General features: G+C 41.9%; 1 protein-coding gene across 2 annotated transcripts in view; it reads left to right on the top strand.

Annotated features, from left to right (window-relative positions):
- The first annotated feature begins 390 nt into the window (after positions 1-390).
- The window catches only part of MARK1 (microtubule affinity regulating kinase 1), a 165,594-nt gene continuing 146,141 nt past the window's right edge, over positions 391-19,843 (top strand). For both annotated transcript variants that reach the window (XM_069768471.1, XM_069768472.1), the window contains exon 1: positions 391-1,044. In XM_069768471.1, the coding sequence (XP_069624572.1) occupies positions 994-1,044 (51 nt within the window). In that variant the 5' untranslated portion in view covers positions 391-993. The remainder of the gene's footprint in view (positions 1,045-19,843) is intronic.

Genomic DNA, 19,843 nt, shown 5'->3' with positions numbered 1-19,843 from the left:
CGACGCTAGCGTTTGCTGCATTGCACAATGGAGGCAGCGGATGCATTTCTCCGGTGCATCCGCTGCCCCATTGTGAGGTGCGGGGAGGTGGGGGCGGAGTTCCGGCCGCGCATGCGCGGTCGGAAAAAGCGGTCCGTCAGGAGAAAAAAACATTACATGTAGCGTTTTTTTCTCCCGACGGTTCGCAAAAGCACGACGCATCCGTCGCTCGACGGATGCGACGTGTGGCAATCCGTCGCAAATGCGTCGTCAATGCAAGTCTATGGGGAAAAAACGCATCCTGCAAGCACTTTTGCAGGATGCGTTTTTTCTGCAAAAAGACGCATTGTGACGGATTGCAGAAAACGCCCCTTCAGGAGGAGGATGATGATGATCCCACTGGAAGTAGTTGTTCTCTTCCTGGACAGAGGAGGGAGGGAGTGATTGTGGAGGAGGAGGAGGAGGAGGAGGAGGATGAGAATACAGCTTGCTGCCTTGGATTTGCTGTCCTGGAAGAGGAGGAGATCTATCTGCAGGGCTGATTTTGCTTTAGATGTGAGAGAAATCTCACTGTACTCTCTACCCAGAGCAGGATCTGACTCATTTCTCCTTCTAGATTATTTTTTTGTCATTTTTTTTGTATTATATATTGGATTATTCTCTTTATTTTTGCATTGGATTTGCTTTGCATTTTGGATTTATGTCTTTTTTTCCTTCTTCTTCACATTGCATTGGACCTCAGCCCTCGGATGTCACCTGCAGGGAATGAGGACACCCCAGCCTGAAGCAGAAGGGGGTGAGGAGTGGAGGAGGAAAAGGTGGTGGTGGTCGAGGGGGGACAACCCCCTGTTCTTCAAGGGATGCTGTGATTGTGGAGGAAAACGTCTGCACTGACTGACATTTTTTTTTTATTCAATTGCTTTTTGTGATAACGTGGGGGGAACGATTTTATTAAAGCGGGGCCTGGCAGAGGAGGTGGAGAGACTGAGCTCTGCGGCGCTTCCCTCTCCCAAGATGTCAGCCAGGACGCCATTGCCGACCGTAAACGAGCGGGACACAGAGAACGTGAGTAGCCCTGCGGGCGAGTCCATTCCGGAAGGAGGGAAGGGGGGGCCATATAACCCATCTAGGGAAATCTGGGGGATTTAATGAATGAAGGGATAGGAAGGGGAGGGGGCTTGTAAAATAAAACAGTAATCAACGGGGGCCTATAAGAAAAGGGCGACCCGGGAGGGGAACTATTAACCCCCTATATACCGGGCGTCAATGGAATCTTCCGGTTTCGCCGCCTCAGCTTGGATGTGTAACAATATGGTTTCCTCAGAGCTGGCTTACAGCTCTGAGGTAAATTTAGCCATAATTCCACAGGTACCGAGCATTTGGTACATCTGCGGTGACTCAAATTAACGATTAGTCCGATAATTATCGCCACTTATTATGCCAACAAGTAGAATAAAAGAAATAAGTTAATCGCCGTAAATAGTCTGCTAATTATTAACCCCTTCATGACCAGGGGATTTTTCGTTTTTCCGTGTTCGTTTTTCGCTCCCCTCCTTCCCAGAGCCATAACTTTTTTATTTTTCCGTCAATTTGGCCATGTGAGGGCTTATTTTTTGCGGGACGAGTTGTACTTTTGAACGACATCATTGGTTTTAACATGTCGTGTACTAGAAAACGGGAAAAAAATTCCAAGTGCGGTGAAATTGCAAAAAAAGTGCAATCCCACATTGGTTTTTTGTTTGGCTTTTTTGCTAGGTTCACTAAATGCTAAAAATGACCTGCCATTATGATTCTCCAGGTCATTACGAGTTCATAGACACCAAACATGACTAGGTTATTTTTTATCTAAGTGGTGAAAAAAAATTCCAAACTTTGCTAAAAAAAAAAAAAAAAAAATTGCGCCATTTTCCGATACTCGTAGCGTCTCCATTTTTCGTGATCTGGGGTCGGTTGAGGGCTTATTTTTTGCGTGCCGAGATGACGTTTTTAATGATAGCATTTCGGTGCAGATACGTTCTTTTGATCGCCCGTTATTGCATTTTAATGCAATGTCGCGGCGACCAAAAAAACGTAATTCTGGCGTTTCGAGTTTTTTTCCCGCTACGCTGTTTAGCGATCAGGTTAATACTTTTTTTTATTTGATAGATCGGGCAATTCTGAGCGCGGCGATACCAAATATGCGTAGATTTGATATTTTTTTTATTGATTTATTTTGATTGGGGCGAAAGGGGGGTGATTTAAACTTTTATGTTTTTTTTATTTTTTTCACATTTTTTTAAACTTTTTTTTTTAACTTTTGCCATGCTTCAATAGCCTTCATGAGAGGCTAGAAGCAGGGACAGCACGATCGGCTCTGCTACATAGCAGCGATCTGCTGATCGCTGCTATGTAGCAGAATTGCACGTGTGCTGTGAGCGCCGACCACAGGGTGGCGCTCACAGCGACGGGCAATCAGTAACCATAGAGGTCTCAAGGACCTCTATGGCTACAATGGAGACGCATCGCCGACCCCCGGACATGTGACGGGGGTCGGCGATGACGTCATTTCCGGCCGCCCGGCCGGAAGCGGTAGTTAAATGCCGCTGTCTGCGTTTGACAGCGGCATTTAACTAGTTAATAGGTGCGGGCAGATCACGATTCTGCCCGCGCCTATTACGGGCACATGTCAGCTGTTCAAAACAGCTGACATGTCCCGGCTTTGGTGCGGGCTCACCGCGGAGCCCTGCATCAAAGCAGGGGAGCCGGCATCGGACGGTATAGTACGTCCGATGCCGGTAAGGGGTTAATCTTGCTATCGAAAAGGCTTCGCGTTGTGACCACGGCGAATAAACGCAACAGTAATGCGGTCAATAACCGATTTATTGGCTATGAATTTTAAAAAAACGTCAAATTTGTGGCGACAGGAGCGAGGAAAACAATTTTCGACCAAACTTTTCATTTTTTTTGACTGAAACGTTCCCTTGTCGTCAGTCTTTAACACCGCTAGTAGCAAGAAGTTCACGTAAAATGATTTATAAAAAAAAAAAATCAAATTTTTTTTTCAATTAAATTAAAACATTTACGCACTTTATGACTTTGTCAGAATAATTTGCCCTGAAGGGAAAATAACATCGGAAAAATCGTCTTGAAGAAAGAGAATATCAAGAATGCTTCCCTCTGATGGGGGAAAAAACATATATATAAGGCTACGTTCACACTAGCGTTGTGCGCCGCTGCGTCGGCGACGCACAACGCACCGAAAAACGCGTGCAAACGCACGCAAAAACGCTGCGTTTTTCGACGCGTGCGTCGTTTTTTGACGAAAATCGGACGCAAGAAAAATGCAACTTGTTGCGTTTTCTTGGTCCAACGCTAGCGTCAAAAAAGACGCACGTGTCGGAAAACGCAACAAGCAAAAACGCATGCGTCCCCCATGTTAAACATAGGGGCGCATGACGCGTGCGTCGCCGCTGCGTCGCCCGACGCTAGCGCGACGCACACTAGCCGAACGCTAGTGTGAACATAGCCTAAGCACGGTAGCCGAAAAAGAAATAGATGTTTGGGCCCTTGCTCTGAAGAAAACGCTGAGCTAAAATGCTCTTCTTGAAGGAATCACATATGGGAACATTATTCAAAAGCCCGTACTAATGGTGACATATGTGGGAACCCTTGATGTGAAGAGAAAGTGTATCAGAAGGCTCGTTTTGAAGGGAACATGTAGCAGAATATTTGTTTTGGAGGGAACGCGTCTCAAAACGCTTGTTTTGAAGGGAACATGTAGCAGAACTCTCGTTTTCTGAGGGAACGAGTGTCGGAATGCTCGTTTTGGATTGAACGTGTATCAGAAAGCTCACTTTGGAGGGAACGTACATCAGAACGCTCGCTATAGAGGGAACGTGTATTAGAACGCCTTTTTTGGAGGGAACGTGTATCACAAAGCTTGCTTTTGAGGGAACGTGTAGTACAACTCTCGCTTTGGAGGGAATGTGTATCAAAACTCTCGCTTTGGAAGGAACGTGTATTGTTTTGGGGGGAACGGGTCCCTTTGGAAGGAACATGTATCAGAAAGCTCGCTTTGGAGGGAACATGTATGAGAACGCTTGCTGTACAGGGAACGCTTGGTTTGGAGTGAACATGTATTACAATGCTCACTTTGGACGGAACGTGTATCAGAACGCTTGCTTTGGAGGGAAAATGTATTAGAATGCTCACTTTTGGAGGGAACGTACAATGATCACTTTGGAGGAAACGTGCATTAGAACACTCGCTTTGGAGGGAATGTGTATCAGAACACTTGCTTTAGAGCAGGGTTGGGGAACCTCAGGCCCCAGAGCCCTCGATGACCTTTTATCAGGCCCCTGAGCAGATTCTCCGGGATTGTATTCTTGGGCAGGGAGCTGTATTTTGATTGCCACCAGCTCATTAATTTCTTCTTGCTCTGTTAGCCCACACATGCAGTGTTTTCTACTGAACATTGAAGGGCATGCAATGAAAGATTACGTCCTGAAACCAGTGCCAAACTCAGGATGTACTTTGTGGGCGGAGTTTGTACGGCCTCTGAAAGATGGTATAAGTATCCAAATGGCCCTTGGCAGAAAAAAGATTCCCCACCCCTGCTTTAGAGGGAACGAGTATTAGAACGCATGCTTTGGAGAGAATGTGTAACAGAACGCTTGCTTTGGAGGGAACGTGTATTAGAATGCTCTCTTTGAAGGGAACACGTATCAGAACACAAATCGCAAATCTCGTTCCGAAGTAACGCGTATGAGAACGCTTGTTTTGGAGGGAACGCGTATCAGAACACTTGTTCCGACAGGAACACGAATCAGAGAGCTTGTTCTGAAGGATTGAAGCACTCGGTCTGGGGCGAGGACACATTGGAGCACTTGTTCTGGAAGGAACTTGTACCTGTATGCCCGTTCCAAAGGGAACTCATCTGAACTTTCGTTCTGAAAGGGACGCGAATCTGATCACTTGTTCTGACGGGAACTTGTATCTGGATGATCGTTCTGTTAGAGATGCGAATCTGGAAGTTCTTTCATATGGGGATGGGTTTCTGGCCTCTTGTTCTGTTGGGGATGTGTATTGAAATGCTCATTCTGTCTGGGACGCATACCAGGACTCTCGGTACAAATAGGACGCATATCAGGATGTTTGTTCTAATGGGGGAACGTGTATTTGGTATTTTGATGGGACGTGCACCTGTTCTGAGTGGGACACGTTTCTAGACTCTTGTTCTGATGGGTCACGTCTCTGGACTCTCATTGTGACGGGGACTAGTATCTGCATGCTCGTTTTGACAGGGACGCGCATCTGGACACATATTCTGATGGAGGGGTAAATATCTGGATGCTCGTTGTGATGGGAACTCGTATCTGGACGCTCATTGTGACAGGGACCCGTACATAGACACTCATTATGACAGGGACTTGTATCTGGACGCTCTTTGTGATAGGGACTCATTTCTGGACACTCGTTCTGATGGGGATACATATCTGGATACTTGTTGTGACTTATAGCTGGATGCTCGTTATGTTAGGGATTTTTATATAGATTCTCTTATTGACGGAGACGTGTATCTGGACCCTCAGTCTGAAGGGGACACATACTCTCGTTCTAAAGGGAACGTACATGGAAACTCTCATCTTGGAGGGAAGATGTATTGCACTGGTTCCTCTGAAAAAAAAAACAAAATAGGAAAACATTTCTTTATTTTAAATTAAAAACGCTCGATCTGTGCTGAACAAATATCCAATATGCCCTATCAAGTTGCAAATCCTTTGTGTTTATGACCAGATCGACTTATTTCCCAATGTATAAACCATTCTACATTTCCACCTGTTCCCAATCATCCATTTTTATCTGCAACCACTATTAGGGATGTTAGTGGTAATAGTGCCATCATCTTTATGAAATTCTTCTATTTGTGGTGTTTTTCTGCCACGTGAACAGGTTAACCTTACCGGTACTTAAGCTTCAGTGATCTAACTAATGACAGTACCAGGATAAATATGATTAAACTATTGTCATCCATTCTGACTATTAATTGTGAAGGTAAATGGATAAGATAGCTAAGACCCACTCCAATGTGACAGCCTACTGCTTATTATGAGCCATACCAGGCTGTACTGTTTTTTTTTAATTAACTCATGTAGAGCCAGATTTTGTGTGTATGTGTATATATACATAAATTTATATATATGACTATTTCCAAAGTAAACAATGCTCATGTCACTATTTTTACTGCAGGTTCCTTTGTTACTGTTGGGAGGGATACGTATTCTGGGCTAGTGTTGATTAAGGTGGTCCAGCCATGGCGCAGATAGATGTTTGCACTGTACAGTATTGCATCAGAGAATAGACCGTTTGAAGTCTCTAGAATTGCATCATGAAGAATAAAAACTGTGCCCCGTGGCATTCACCTACGTATCTGTCTAGGCAACAGAAGTTGGAATACGAAGCAGAAGACATGTAAAAGGCCTTTTTGCTGATTTCCAGATAGTCCCCCCTTTGTTCGTACATCATGAGGAAATTACATCACTCCATTGGCCTCCTACAGTCCGCTTATCTCTGAAATTCCTGAATTCATTTCGCCCATCAAGTACCTGCAAAGACGGTTTAGCCTCATTCTTGTGCTTTTCATGTCAGCCATCATACAGGAGTGGTGATATGGAGTGTACTTTCGTGGCTCAATGTGATAATTATGGGATTTGGTGTCAATGGGGATTTGACAAGAATCCTCAAATTACATTCTTTACTCTTTACTCTGGTGCATTATAGGAGATAGATCTGTTTTCAGGTTGTGCTTTATGGTTATAATGCCGACGAGGCTCGGTGGGTTTTCATCTGGTGTTCTGTGTCCATCCTGACATTTCTATAGATCATCGTGCCAGCTATATATAGGATTTCTGCAATGATGCAATGCATTTTTTAACCTCTTGATGTATTGAAGGAGTACTTGTTAATGTTTTTTCTGATAAGGACTAAAGAAATCGGTATAATCCTTCCGACTTCTGTTTGGTATGTTGGAGGTCATGGTGTTGAATGTCCTGGAATTCGGTGATCCACTGAGGTCAATGTCGAACAGGTCACACTTATAAGTTTTCTTAAATTGAGTTTTTGTGATATTCCTATAAGATATCTCAGTAAAACCTGCCATGAAAGTGATAGATTGTTGCTTACCAGCTGGATATTCTGCCTAGAAACCCTGACCTATCTCTTCCAACAGTCAGCCGAATGTTCCTATTGTATATGTTCTATGGGAAGAGTGTAGTAAGCCACTGCCAAACTCCTCTGGCAGCAGTTTATCTGCCTGCAGAACTAAAGAATTGGGTAAAAAAAATCAGACTGCCCCATCCTTACTTTCTTTCGAAGGCGAGTCGGTAGGCCCTCATTTACATTATATGGTTAATTCATCCTGCTAAGGTAACGTGGACAACGTTTATGAATGTTTATGGGACCCTTAAGGTAGAGCTGATAAGGAGCTTCCATACAGGTTCAGTGGGGTATTGGATATGCACTGTGTTTAGAATTATTAGGCAAGTTGTATTTTAGAGGATTATAATAAATAATAATCTTTATTTTTATATAGCGCTAACATATTCCGCAGCGCTTTACAGATTGCACACATTATCATCGCTGTCCCTGATGGGGCTCACAATCTAAATTCCCTATCAGTATGTCTTTGGAATGTGGGAGGAAACCGGAGTACCCGGAGGAAACCCACGCAAACACGGAGAGAACATACAAACTCTTTGCAGATGTTGTCCTGGGTGGGATTAGAACCCAGGACCCCAGCGCTGCAAGGCTGCAGTGCTAACCACTGCGCCACCGTGCTGGATTATTTTTATTATTGATCAACAACTATGTTCTCAATCAACCCAAAAGACTCAAAAATATCAAAGCTTAATATTTTTGGAAGATGGAGTGGTTTTTTTTTAGATGTGGATATCTTAGGAGGATATCTGTTTGTGCAGGTAACTATTACTGTGCAGAATTAATAGGCAACTTAATAAAAACCAAATATATTCCCATCTCACTTGTTTATTTTCACCAGGTAAACCAATATCACTGCACAAAATTTAGAAATAAACATTTCTGACATACAAAAACAAAACCTTAAAAAAATAGTGACCAATATAGCCACCTTTCTTTATGATGACACTCAGCAGCCTCCATCCATAGATTCTGTCAGTTGCTTGATCTGTTTACGACCAACATTGCGTGCAGCAGCCACCACAGCCTCCAGACACTGTTCCGAGAGGTGTACTGTGTTCCCTCCCTGTAGATCTCACATTTTATGAGAGACCACAGGTTCTCTGTAGGGTTCAGATCAGGTGAACAAGGGGGCCATGTCATTATTTTTCTTCTTTGGGACCTTTACTGGCCAGCCACGCTGTGGAGTAGTTGGAGGCATGTGATGGAGCATTGTCCTGCATGAAAATCATGTTTTTCTTGAACGATACTGACTTCTTCCTGTACCACTGCTTGAAGAAGTCTTCCAGGAACTGGCAGTAGGTCTGGGAGTTGAGCTTCACTCCATCCTCAACCCGAAAAGGTCCCACAAGTTCATCTTTGATGATACCAGCCCATACCAGTACCCCACCTCCACCTTGCTGGCGTCTGAGTCGGAGTGGAGCTCTCTGCCCTTTACTGATCCAGCCTCTGGCCCATCCATCTGGCCTATCAAGAGTCACTCTCATTTCATCAGTCCATAAAAAACTTTGAAAAGTCAGTCTTAAGATATTTCTTGGCCCAGTCTTGACATTTTATCTTATGTTCCTTGTTCAAAGGTGGTCGTTTTTCAGCCTTCCTTACCTTGGCCATGTCCCTGAGTATCGCAGCTTTTTGTTACTCCAGTAACGTTGCAGCACTGAAATATGGCAAAACTGGTGGCAAATGGCATCTTGGCAGCTTCACGCTTGATTTTCCTCAATTCATGGGCAGTTATTTTGCGCTTTTTTTGCCCAACACGCTTTTTGCGACCCTGTTGGCTATTTGCCATGAAATGCTTGATTGTTCGGTGACGCTTCAAAAGTTTGGCAATTTCAAGACTGCTGCATCCCTCTGCAAGACATGTTACAATTTTGGACTTTTCAGAGCCCGTCAAATCTCTCTTCTGACCCATTTTGCCAAAGGAAAGGAAGCTGCCTAATAATTAAGCACACCTTATATAGGGTTTTGATGTCATTAGACAACACCCCTCCTCATCGCAGAGATGCGCATCACCTGATTTACTTAATTGGTAGTTGGCTCTCAAGCCTGAACAGCTCGGAGTAGGACAACATGTATAAAAAGTATCATGTGATCAAAATACAACTTGCCTAATAATTCTGCACGCACTGTATAGAGAAACTCAACAGGGAAAATGTCTTTACATATGGTATGCAATGGAGCACGCCTTGTATGACTCTGCATAAACTTTGAGGCACACAGACTTAGCATAGAGGCCTATTTTAGAATCCATCAAAAACTCTGCATAACAAAACCATAATAAAGCAATGTACAGAACCCCTTAGACATATTTCTATTTAGAGGTGACCACACATGTAAATTCAGTGCAGGTCAGTCATCAACAAGAAAAGGCAGAAAGAGTATTTACTGTTTCTGCCTTTGCAGTCCCTGTATGGATAGAGTCTAATTTGAGCACTGTGCATGCTGTGGAGGAAGCCCTGTTCTGCCCCCCCCCCCCATAGGTCCCAGCCATCACGTGATCGCCGATTGAAATGACACATGACTATATTATTGGTCTAACTAAAGTATTCACAGCCCTAGCGTAGACAACTATCACTTGGTTGTTTTTCTCTGTAAGTACAGTGGGGCAAAAAAGTATTTAGTCAGTCAGCAATAGTGCAAGTTCCACCACTTAAAAAGATGAGAGGCGTCTGTAATTTACATCATAGGTAGACCTCAATATGGGAGACAAACTGAGAAAAAAAAATCCAGAAAATCACATTGTCTGTTTTTTTTTTAACATTTTATTTGCATATTATGGTGGAAAATAAGTATTTGGTCAGAAACAAAATTTCATCTCAATACTTTGTAATATATCCTTTGTTGGCAATGACAGAGGTCAAACGTTTTCTGTAAGTCTTCACAAGGTTGCCACACACTGTTGTTGGTATGTTGGCCCATTCCTCCATGCAGATCTCCTCTAGAGCAGTGATGTTTTTGGCTTTTCGCTTGGCAACACGGACTTTCAACTCCCTCCAAAGGTTTTCTATAGGGTTGAGATCTGGAGACTGGCTAGGCCACTCCAGGACCTTGGAACAGAAGTAGCGGTCGATCAAGTAACTAAAAATATTAAAGCCACAGCTGGGCTGAAATAGTAATAGTAAAAAGATTGTGCAAAATGTGCAAGTACCAGAAGACCACCACTTAATACATGAATGGCAGACCATTCGGTGTGGAAGTGAAACGAAGAACCAAAAGTATGGAAATCAAAATATATGATAAAACCTTGTATGGGTGTATAAAACATACCCAGATAAAATAATAAAAACAAGGAAAGGTACGGTAAACTAAAATGCCTTTATTACATAAATATATAATTATATACTATACAGGGCAACAATAGGCAATCACAAAAGTGTGCCTGTAACTGGAGGACAGAATATATATATAAAAATAGCAGCAAAAAATAGCAGCAATATTGTAACGGACACAGAGAGGGCTAGGTGTGAATAAAAAAGAGGAATATAAAAAAATATATATGTTGTAGAAATAAAGAACAATATATATATATATATATAATGTATATAGATGGCAATATTAGTATAATATATTCAATAACCGTATGTAGAAAAATGGCCGTAAAAAAACGGGGGGATGGGCACTGAGCAGACTAAATGAGGGCTACCTGGGCAATATAAAAAAATATATAATACGAAAAAACGTGTAATTATATTAAAAACACAGTACGTATAGGGTGTCCTCAATGGCAATAAGGTGCAAATGAAAGTGCAGGAAAAAGTAATACAAGCTAGTGTGAACAAGGGTAAAGGAGGACTGCTAAGTGATCAAGCATAAGTAAACACACAACGTGTAGGAGTGGTGAGAAATGAGCCCTAGATCACAGAAGCTGCTCAATGCAGAGAAAACCATACGGCCACAAAAGATAAATACCTCTGCCAGCTAAGTGTCCGGTCCTCCAGGTACAGCGCACCTGATGGATGCAACTCAGTATTCTTTTTCCTCCAAACACGACAAGTTGTGTTTCTACCAAACAGCTCCAGTGTGGTTTCATCAGACCATAGGACATTCTCCCAAAACTCCTCTGGATCATCCAAATGCTCCCTAGCAAACTTCAGATGGGCCCGGACATGTACTGGCTTAAGCAGTGGGACACGTCTGGCACTGCAGGATCTGAGTCCATGGTGGCGTAGTGTGTTACTTATGGTAGGCCTTGTTACATTGGTCCCAGCTCTCTGCAGTTTATTCACTAGGTCCCCCCGCGTGGTTCTGGGATTTTTGCTCACCGTTCTTGTGATCATTCTGACCCCACGGGGTGGGATTTTGCGTGGAGCCCCAGATCGAGGGAGATTATCAGTGGTCTTGTATGTCTTCCATTTTCTAATTATTGCTCCCACTGTTGATTTCTTCACTCCAAGCTGGTTGGCTATTGCAGATTCAGTCTTCCCAGCCTGGTGCAGGGCTACAATTTTGTTTCTGGTGTCCTTTGACAGCTCTTTGGTCTTCACCATAGTGGAGTTTGGAGTCAGACTGTTTGAGGGTGTGCACAGGTGTCTTTTTATACTGATAACAAGTTTAAACAGGTGCCATTACTACAGGTAATGAGTGGAGGAAAGAGGAGACTCTTAAAGAAGAAGTTACAGGTCTGTGAGAGCCAGAAATCTTGATTGTTTGTTTCTGACCAAATACTTATTTTCCACCATAATATGCAAATAAAATGATAAAAAAACAGACAATGTGATTTTCTGGATTTTTTTTTCTCAGTTTGTCTCCCATAGTTGAGGTCTACCTATGATGATTACAGACGCCTCTCATCTTTTTAAGTGGTGGAACTTGCACTATTGCTGACTGACTAAATACTTTTTTGCCCCACTGTATATCTGCTATGGTAGCTCCAATAATAGGGTAAATTTATTCTTTTAGTTGACGGCCTTTGGCTCCATCTCTAGCCATGGCGACTTGATGGATGAACGATCTGTAGGAAGATCTATCTTGTGCCAGCTTAGGTAGGTCCATCAATGTCTTCTCAGCTGTTATCTTGATAGTATCAAGCCATCAGGTTGCTGGCCTGCCTCGTCACCTTATTCCTTCTATTCTTCCAACCATGATGTCCTTCTCCAGTGATTGCTCTCTTTGAAGGATGTGTCCAAAGTAGGCAAGTCGTAGCTTGATGATCCATGCTTTGAGTGACATGTCTGGCTTGATTTGTTCCAAGACTGATTTGTTTGTTCTTCTTGCCATCTATGGTATTGATAACATCCTTCTCTATTACCACATTTTGAAGTGGTCAATTCTTCTTTTGTCTTGTTTCTTTAGCGTCCAGGTTTTGCATATGTTACTAGAAAAGGCCAGACTATGTGTGAGCTGTGTCTTCTTCACCAGTGAAATGTTCCTTGATTTTGCTACCCTCCTATTGACTTCCGATGTGGTCACTACATCTTAGGTAATCATTGATCCGAGTAGGTTGAAGTCCTTTACAGCTTCCAGTTCATCGCCGTGTATCTCAAATGTGTCCCGGTCGTACCTGACCGTAGTCAAAACCTTTGTCTTCTTAGTGTTGAGTAGCAGTCCCATGTTCGAGCTTTCCATCTTAAGGCTTGGCAATAAGTCCTTCATTCTATCTACGTTTGTTGCTATCAATGTGGTATTGTCTGCATATTTAATATTGTTGATGATTCGTCCAGCAATTTTGATTCCTTGAAAACAAGTCTTTTCTGACCTTTTGGGGGTCACATATCACACAAATGAAGTCAAGTAAAAAAATTGTATGGAAAGAATCCTAATAAATAGTAAAACAAACTCCCACAAAACTTGTGATAAATAGGTCGCTTCTATTCATATACCTGATGCAGTCGTCTTAGCTAGTTTAATGGTTGCACAATAAAGGAATAAATACAAATTTTTTTATTTTTAGGATTTTATTATGCTTCAACAGAAAAATATTAAATTGGAAAATGAAGAGGACAAAGGAACAAATATTGCAACTGCTGTTTGGTTAAAAATAATAAAAGATGAACGCCCAAAATAAGTAAAAAAAAAATTATGCAAAAATCGCTTTAATACTCTAAATAAAATTGAAAGCAAGTTAGAGCTGTTTGGTTAGTATATGCAAAAGTATTAAAATTTGTACTGGTTAGAGATGTTGCCAAACAACTCTCAGAACCCAGTCTTGTGGTCGTGTTGGCTCCTCTGTTGATTACTGCCCCGGAACGTTGTCAGAACTGCATAACACCACAATGATGATGTCTCGTCAGGCCGGCTACTCAAAAGAAGAGCTGGAGATGTCATTGGGTACAAAAGGTTCGAAGGACTTCTGTCCAGAAGCCACAGATTAATGAATTGGCCACTGGATTGGGTCCTACAAATCAATTTGCACCAACTCTAGTACTAGTCATTAAGTGCTAGAATGCATCCATAGAAGAGATTAAAGATTTTAGGGATCTGATTGACCTTTCCTCTTCCTTATTTACTCCCATAATAAACAGTAGACCCTTGAACACATGTACATGGTAAAATCTTTACTAAAACCTTTGCAGATATTCATTAATTTTTCCGATTTAAGAAGATCTTAGACCCCATCAAGGTGACGTTCATGACAGATACATTGAATCTTAATGAAAAAAAAAAATCCTTTTTTTAAAATTTTTTACAGAGGTGCTACTGTATCTAAAACTGACGTTCTAAACCTGGCGGCTATGTAAACACGAAAAGGACACTTTGGTCACTGATCCTTTGGATTGCAATAGTCTTTTTGAAGGATATCTCCACACTGGTAACGTCTATATGTTGGACTATGACACACATGCCAGGCTTAGCGCTTGTGGGTTTTGGTATGACATGTATTAATGACACTGGAAACCGGTGTCAGGGATCTTGCACCTCACACCTTTAAAGATTTGCGTTGGGCCAAGAGGTTGTCCTTCAAGTTGATTGACCTGGCACAACTGTGGCTCAAAGGATTGTTATTTTAGAGTCTTTCAACATTTGAAATAACAGTAGCTGAGAGACTTTAAAGGGTTCTTCTAATTTTAGAAATACTTTTTAAAATCCCTAAACAAACCACAAGATATCGTTCCAGAATTTGATTTTGTAGCATGTGTTTACTTTCTCTTACCCAATGAAAGGTTCTAAATGCTGTTGACTCTTTGACAACTTGTGGAATAAAAAGTTGTCAGCCGACAGCAGACTCAAAGTACCTATACACACAGGTAAATGTTGGCCAAACCCGGTCAACCATCTACTGTGTTTGGGGTGAGCAGATTCCCGCGGAAAATAGATGGATCTGGCATGTTGTAGATAATCCGGTAAGCCTAGGTTTGACTTCTGCTGTCTATTGACTTACGGGGAACTCAAAATAAATAGAAGCAATCAGCCATCCACATTAATGTTGGAAAGACTATGCAACTAATTTTAGATTGCAGATTTTAACCCCTATCTGACCTTGGACGGGATAGTACATCCAAGGTCAGATCCCCTGCTTTGATGCAGGGCTCCGCGGTGAGCCCGCACCAAAGCCGGGACATGTCAGCTGTTTTGAACAACTGACATGTGCCCGTAATAGGCGCGGGCAGAATCGCGATCTGCCCGCACCTATTAACTAGTTAAATGCCGCTGTCAAACGCAGACAGCGGCATTTAACTACCGCTTCCGGCCGGGCGGCCGGAAATGACGTCATCGCCGACCCCTGTCACATGATCGGGGGTCCGCGATGCGTCTCCATTGTAACCATAGAGGTCCTTGAGACCTCTATGGTTACTGATCGCCGGTGGCTGTGAGCGCCACCCTGTGGTCGGCGCTCACAGCACACCTCCATTTCTGCTACATAGCAGCGATCAGCAGATCGCTGCTATGTAGCAGAGCCGATCGCGTTGTGCCTGCTTCTAGCCTCCCATGGAGGCTATTGAAGCATGGCAAAAGTAAAAAAAAAAAGTTGAAAAAAATGTTAAAAAAATAAAAAAAATATAAAAGTTTAAATCACCCCCCTTTCGCCCCAATCAAAATAAATCAATAAAAAAAATATCAAATCTATACATATTTGGTATCGCCGCGCTCAGAATCGCCCGATCTATCAATTAAAAAAAAGCATTAACCTGATCGCTAAAGAGCGTAGCGGGAAAAAAATTAGAAACACCAGAATTACGTTTTTTTGGTCGCCGTGACATTGCATTAAAATGTAATAACGGGCGATCAAAAGAACATATCTGCACCAAAATGCTATCAATAAAAACGTCATCTCGGCACGCAAAAAATAAGCTTCAACCGACCCCAGATCACGAAAAATGGAGACGCTACGAGTATCGGAAAATGGCGCAATTGTTTTTTTTGTTTTTTTAGCAAAGTTTGGAATTTATTTTCACCAGTTAGTTAAAAAATAACCTAGTCATGTTAGGTGTCTACGAACTCGTATTGACCTGGAGAATCATAATGTCAAGTCAGTTTTAGCATTTGGTGAACCTAACAAAAAAGCCAAACAAAAAACAAGTGTGGGATTGCACTTTTTTTGCAATTTCACCGCACTTGGAATTTTTTTCCCGTTTTCTAGTACACGACATGCTAAAACCAATGATGTCGTTCAAAAGTACAACTCGTCCCGCAAAAAATAAGCCCTCACATGGCCAAATTGACGGAAAAATACAAAAGTTATGGCTCTAGGAAGGAGGGGAGTGAAAAACGAACACGGAAAAAATGAAAAATCCCAAGGTCATGAAGGGGTTAATGGGTTTTCTCGGAAAAAACAGCATCAAGATCAATTTATATATTTTTTTCGGTTGCCTTTGGAATTGATGAAATCTCACACTTAGATATTGGGACCTGTAAAGCTGGCAATACAGAGGAGGTAACTGTTGGCCAAACATTCGACAGCCAGCTATCTCTGTTGATTACACCATACGCATGGCCACTCAACTCAGTCTATCCTTCATATCTTCTCAAAGTAGAAAGTGGAGAAATCCTCTGGCGATGCCTACCTCTCTTGGAAAAAAAAGGAGACTTGAAAGTACAACTGTCCAATTCTTCTGTCACATGACCCCCATACACATCGGATCGTTGAACGGTCCTACCGAAATTTACATCCTTGGTCGAGATTTCCTCAATATGCATGGTAACCATTTGGCCAGTGTCTTTACTCAATTTGAGTATATAACCACATACTGCTGACATTTCTACTTTGTGGTTCGGGGATGGGAGTGTAACATGACGAATGTCAACGTTTTCCGTTTTTTGAGCTTCAGTGAGTATTCCCTGATCTTAAATCATTCAGAGACTTTCTGACAGAGACATTAACAAAGTTTCCTAAAGTCTACTCTGCCAGACGTAGCAAGGGTTGGATCAAGCAATTATCTTGTAATTGCCCAAAGGCAGATACTAATTATTAAACTGGATCTTTGCCCAGAACGCAGCCTTCCTTCAGGATGGGCACACCTGACTGGTATGATTATCTGTCTGGGTCATGTATGACATACGGCAGCACTTATTGGTCTCAGAGTATTTTTTTTGTCTCTCAGGGTCGTAACTGCGGTAAAGCTAAGCTATGATTAGATAACGTAGCCTTGTGCCATTTTGGAAAGTATTTTCTGGAATTTTTATTTTTTTTCCTGCTCTTGCGATTTTTGTAAAACAGCAACTGTTTGCACAAAATTGGTTCAGTTTTGATCAGTTCTTTGCTGCTTGTCATAAAAGCAGAGAAACTAAAATGATAGAGGACATGATCACTCAGATGACAGATACCAATTGCTTCATAATGTCAATCATTAATCCCATAATCCTAATTTAAATTGGCAGATAATAGCACTTCAATCATTGATGCTTACATTATTTACCTAATGAAGGTATGAAGTGACTAAAGAATAAGTGAATAAAAAATTCTACATATTTATATATATATATATATTCTCTATATTTCTATATTGTGTACATAGGTAGAGACTTGTCAATCGCCTGCAGCGGCACTAGGAGAAAATGGCAGGGGGTGGAACCGGACTAGTCTGGTCTTCTGCACAGCCCATGGCCAGCTTTTCCCAGCGCCACCGCAGGTTTCTCAGTTGTGGGTACATAGGTAAGAACTTGTCAATCATCTGCTGTGGAGCTGGGAAAATTCGTCTGGGGACGGAGCCAGACTAGTCCGATTTCCGATTATGGGCAACAGCTGGATCATCAAAGTATATTTTTTATCAGACTGCCTCTGCCATGTGTTGCAGAGGATATGCTGAGCTTTGGAAAATGATCTGTCCCAAGCGTTCTCCATACTTTCTTCTTCCCATCATTCTGGTACAGATTGATCTTAGATTTGTCTGTCCAAACAATTTTCCAGAACGGGGCTGCCTCCTTTAGGTGTTTTTTGGCAAAAGTCTAATCTGGCCCTTCTATTTTTTAAGGCTGATTAATAGTTTGCACCTTGTGATGAACCCTCTGTATTTGGTCTGATGAAGTCATTTCTTGATGGTAGACTTAGATACTGAGACACCTATTTCCCGGAGAGTGTTGTTCATTTGGGTGGCTCTTGTGAAGGGATTTGTCTTTCACCATGAAAAGGATTCTGCGATCATCGACCACTATCATCTTACGTGGACGTTCAGACTTTTTTTGAGTTCCCACGCTCACCAGTGAGCTCTTGTTTTTGCAGAACGTACCAAACTGTTGATTTGGCCACTCCTAACATTTCTGCTAACTGTCTAATGGATTTCTTCTAATGATGGTCTGTTTGTCTTCTATTGATAGCTCCCTTCACTGCATGTTATGGGTTCACAGCAATAGCTTCCAAATGCAAAGGCCACACCTGGAATCAGCTCCAGACCTTGCACCAGCTTAATTGTTGATGGATTAATGAGGGGTTAGCCCATGCAGACTAATAAAAAGATATTGAGATAATTGTCCAATTACTTTTGGTCCCTTTAAAAAGAGGCATGTATATTAAAGAGCTGTAATTCTTAAACCCTTACTCAGATTAGGATGTGAATACCCTCAAATTAAAGCTGACAGTCTGCACTTTAAGCCCATATTGATTACATAACTTTCTTGATTATGTTTTGGTTAACAGTTAAAATGCCAAAACTTGTGTCACTGTCCAAATATTTCTGGGCCTTATTTATTTTTATCTAATCTAATATATTTCTATGTTGGTTCCAGTGCAACATTCACTCATCTGTAAGTATGATGAGACTGGAAGTCCTTTTGAACTTGAAGTGGTCTTAAATCTAGTGGGTTAGATATTAATGTATCTGTCAGAATTACTATCCTCAGGAGGGCTTTGTAGCTGTATTATACGCCGGCAGGTTAAGTGGTATACTCTAAGTGTTCTGAGATAAGCAGCTCTGAATACATTTTCAGGTAAAGTTACACGAAAACATTACATCTAGAGATGAGTGAGTTTACTCGTAGGACCTTGGTTCAGCAGACATTTCTGTATTCAGTGGCTGATGAACCGTCTCTATTCTGATGGCACCTCTTTTCATTAGCCAACCTGGCATGGTGTCATCATTTCAGGTTGAAACACATGACGTCGTGCCAGGCTGGCTGATCACAAGAGGAACCATGGATGCCGGAAGGTAAGAGGCTGTTTTTAGGACATCTGTCCACTAATCATTGACCTGGACTTGGGTTTCTGCAAATTTATCTTTCTGACGTCTAATTACTTCCAATTCACTCCCCTTAAATAGGTATAATATGGAAGTAAATATAGGGATGGGATGTGCATCTGATCCTCTTTGCTTCCATGTTTTATCTGTATTGATTTTCTTCCAGCTTTGTCATTTTTTAAGTTCTATAAATATCCTTTTTTTTTTTTTTTACTAAACCACAAATGTGAATGATTTTCCTCTGGCACCATTGACTAGTCTAGCATTAATACAGATACCAATATGGAAATTCATAGGCCATCCTACATGTTTGATATGATCACAGGTACTAGTGTAGTGTCTTAGTGTAGCCAAAGGTTTACAGGGTAGATTAAAAGAACGAACAGCACTTTAGGCCTCAGCTTTCTGGATGACTGTCATAGTGATTTGGGAAGATGCTGTCTGTTGACATCCATTAGTGGCATATCATTAAGCTATGGCATCCGTGTCCGTTAGATGGAGGTCCTACTATTTTGACCCATTACAAAAATGAAAGCATCGGGAGAAAAGTCAGTTTCGGAGGCAGCATAGTCGGCCAGTGACTTTCCTATCAAGTTGGTTCCATTTCATTCGAGCAGTTGACAGAGATCAGAATGGTCGGGCGCCAAGATAGGAGTTCAGTGGCATATCTCGCACACTGGCATTCCTAAATAGGTTCTAAATCAAAATTACTGCCAGTCCCGAGTCAACCCTTGCTCATAAGTCACATAAGGGCATATGGAAATCATAGGGGATATACAGTTGTGCTCAAAAGTTTATATACCCCAGGAGAATTTTTGCTTTCTTGGCCTTTTTTTCAGAGAATATCAATGATAACACCAAAAATTTTTCTCCACTCATGGTTAGTGGTTGGGTGAAGCCATTTATTGTCAAACTACTGTGTTTTCTCTTTTTAAATCATAATGACAACCCAAAAACATCCAAATGACCCTGATCAAAAGCTCACATACCCCATTTCTTAATGCCGTGTATTGCCCCCCTAACATCAATGACAGCTTGAAGTCTTTTGTGGTAGTTTACACTGCAAAATTTGGGAAATTTAAGCCCCATTCCCAGTAATGCTTGGAAATGCTCCGAAATTG

Source organism: Ranitomeya imitator, chromosome 5, assembly GCF_032444005.1.
Source record: "Ranitomeya imitator isolate aRanImi1 chromosome 5, aRanImi1.pri, whole genome shotgun sequence".
In the NCBI taxonomy this organism is placed as follows: Eukaryota; Metazoa; Chordata; class Amphibia; order Anura; family Dendrobatidae; genus Ranitomeya; species Ranitomeya imitator.
Note: the sequence above shows the minus strand (reverse complement) of the source record. Positions and strands in the feature narration are given on the sequence as shown.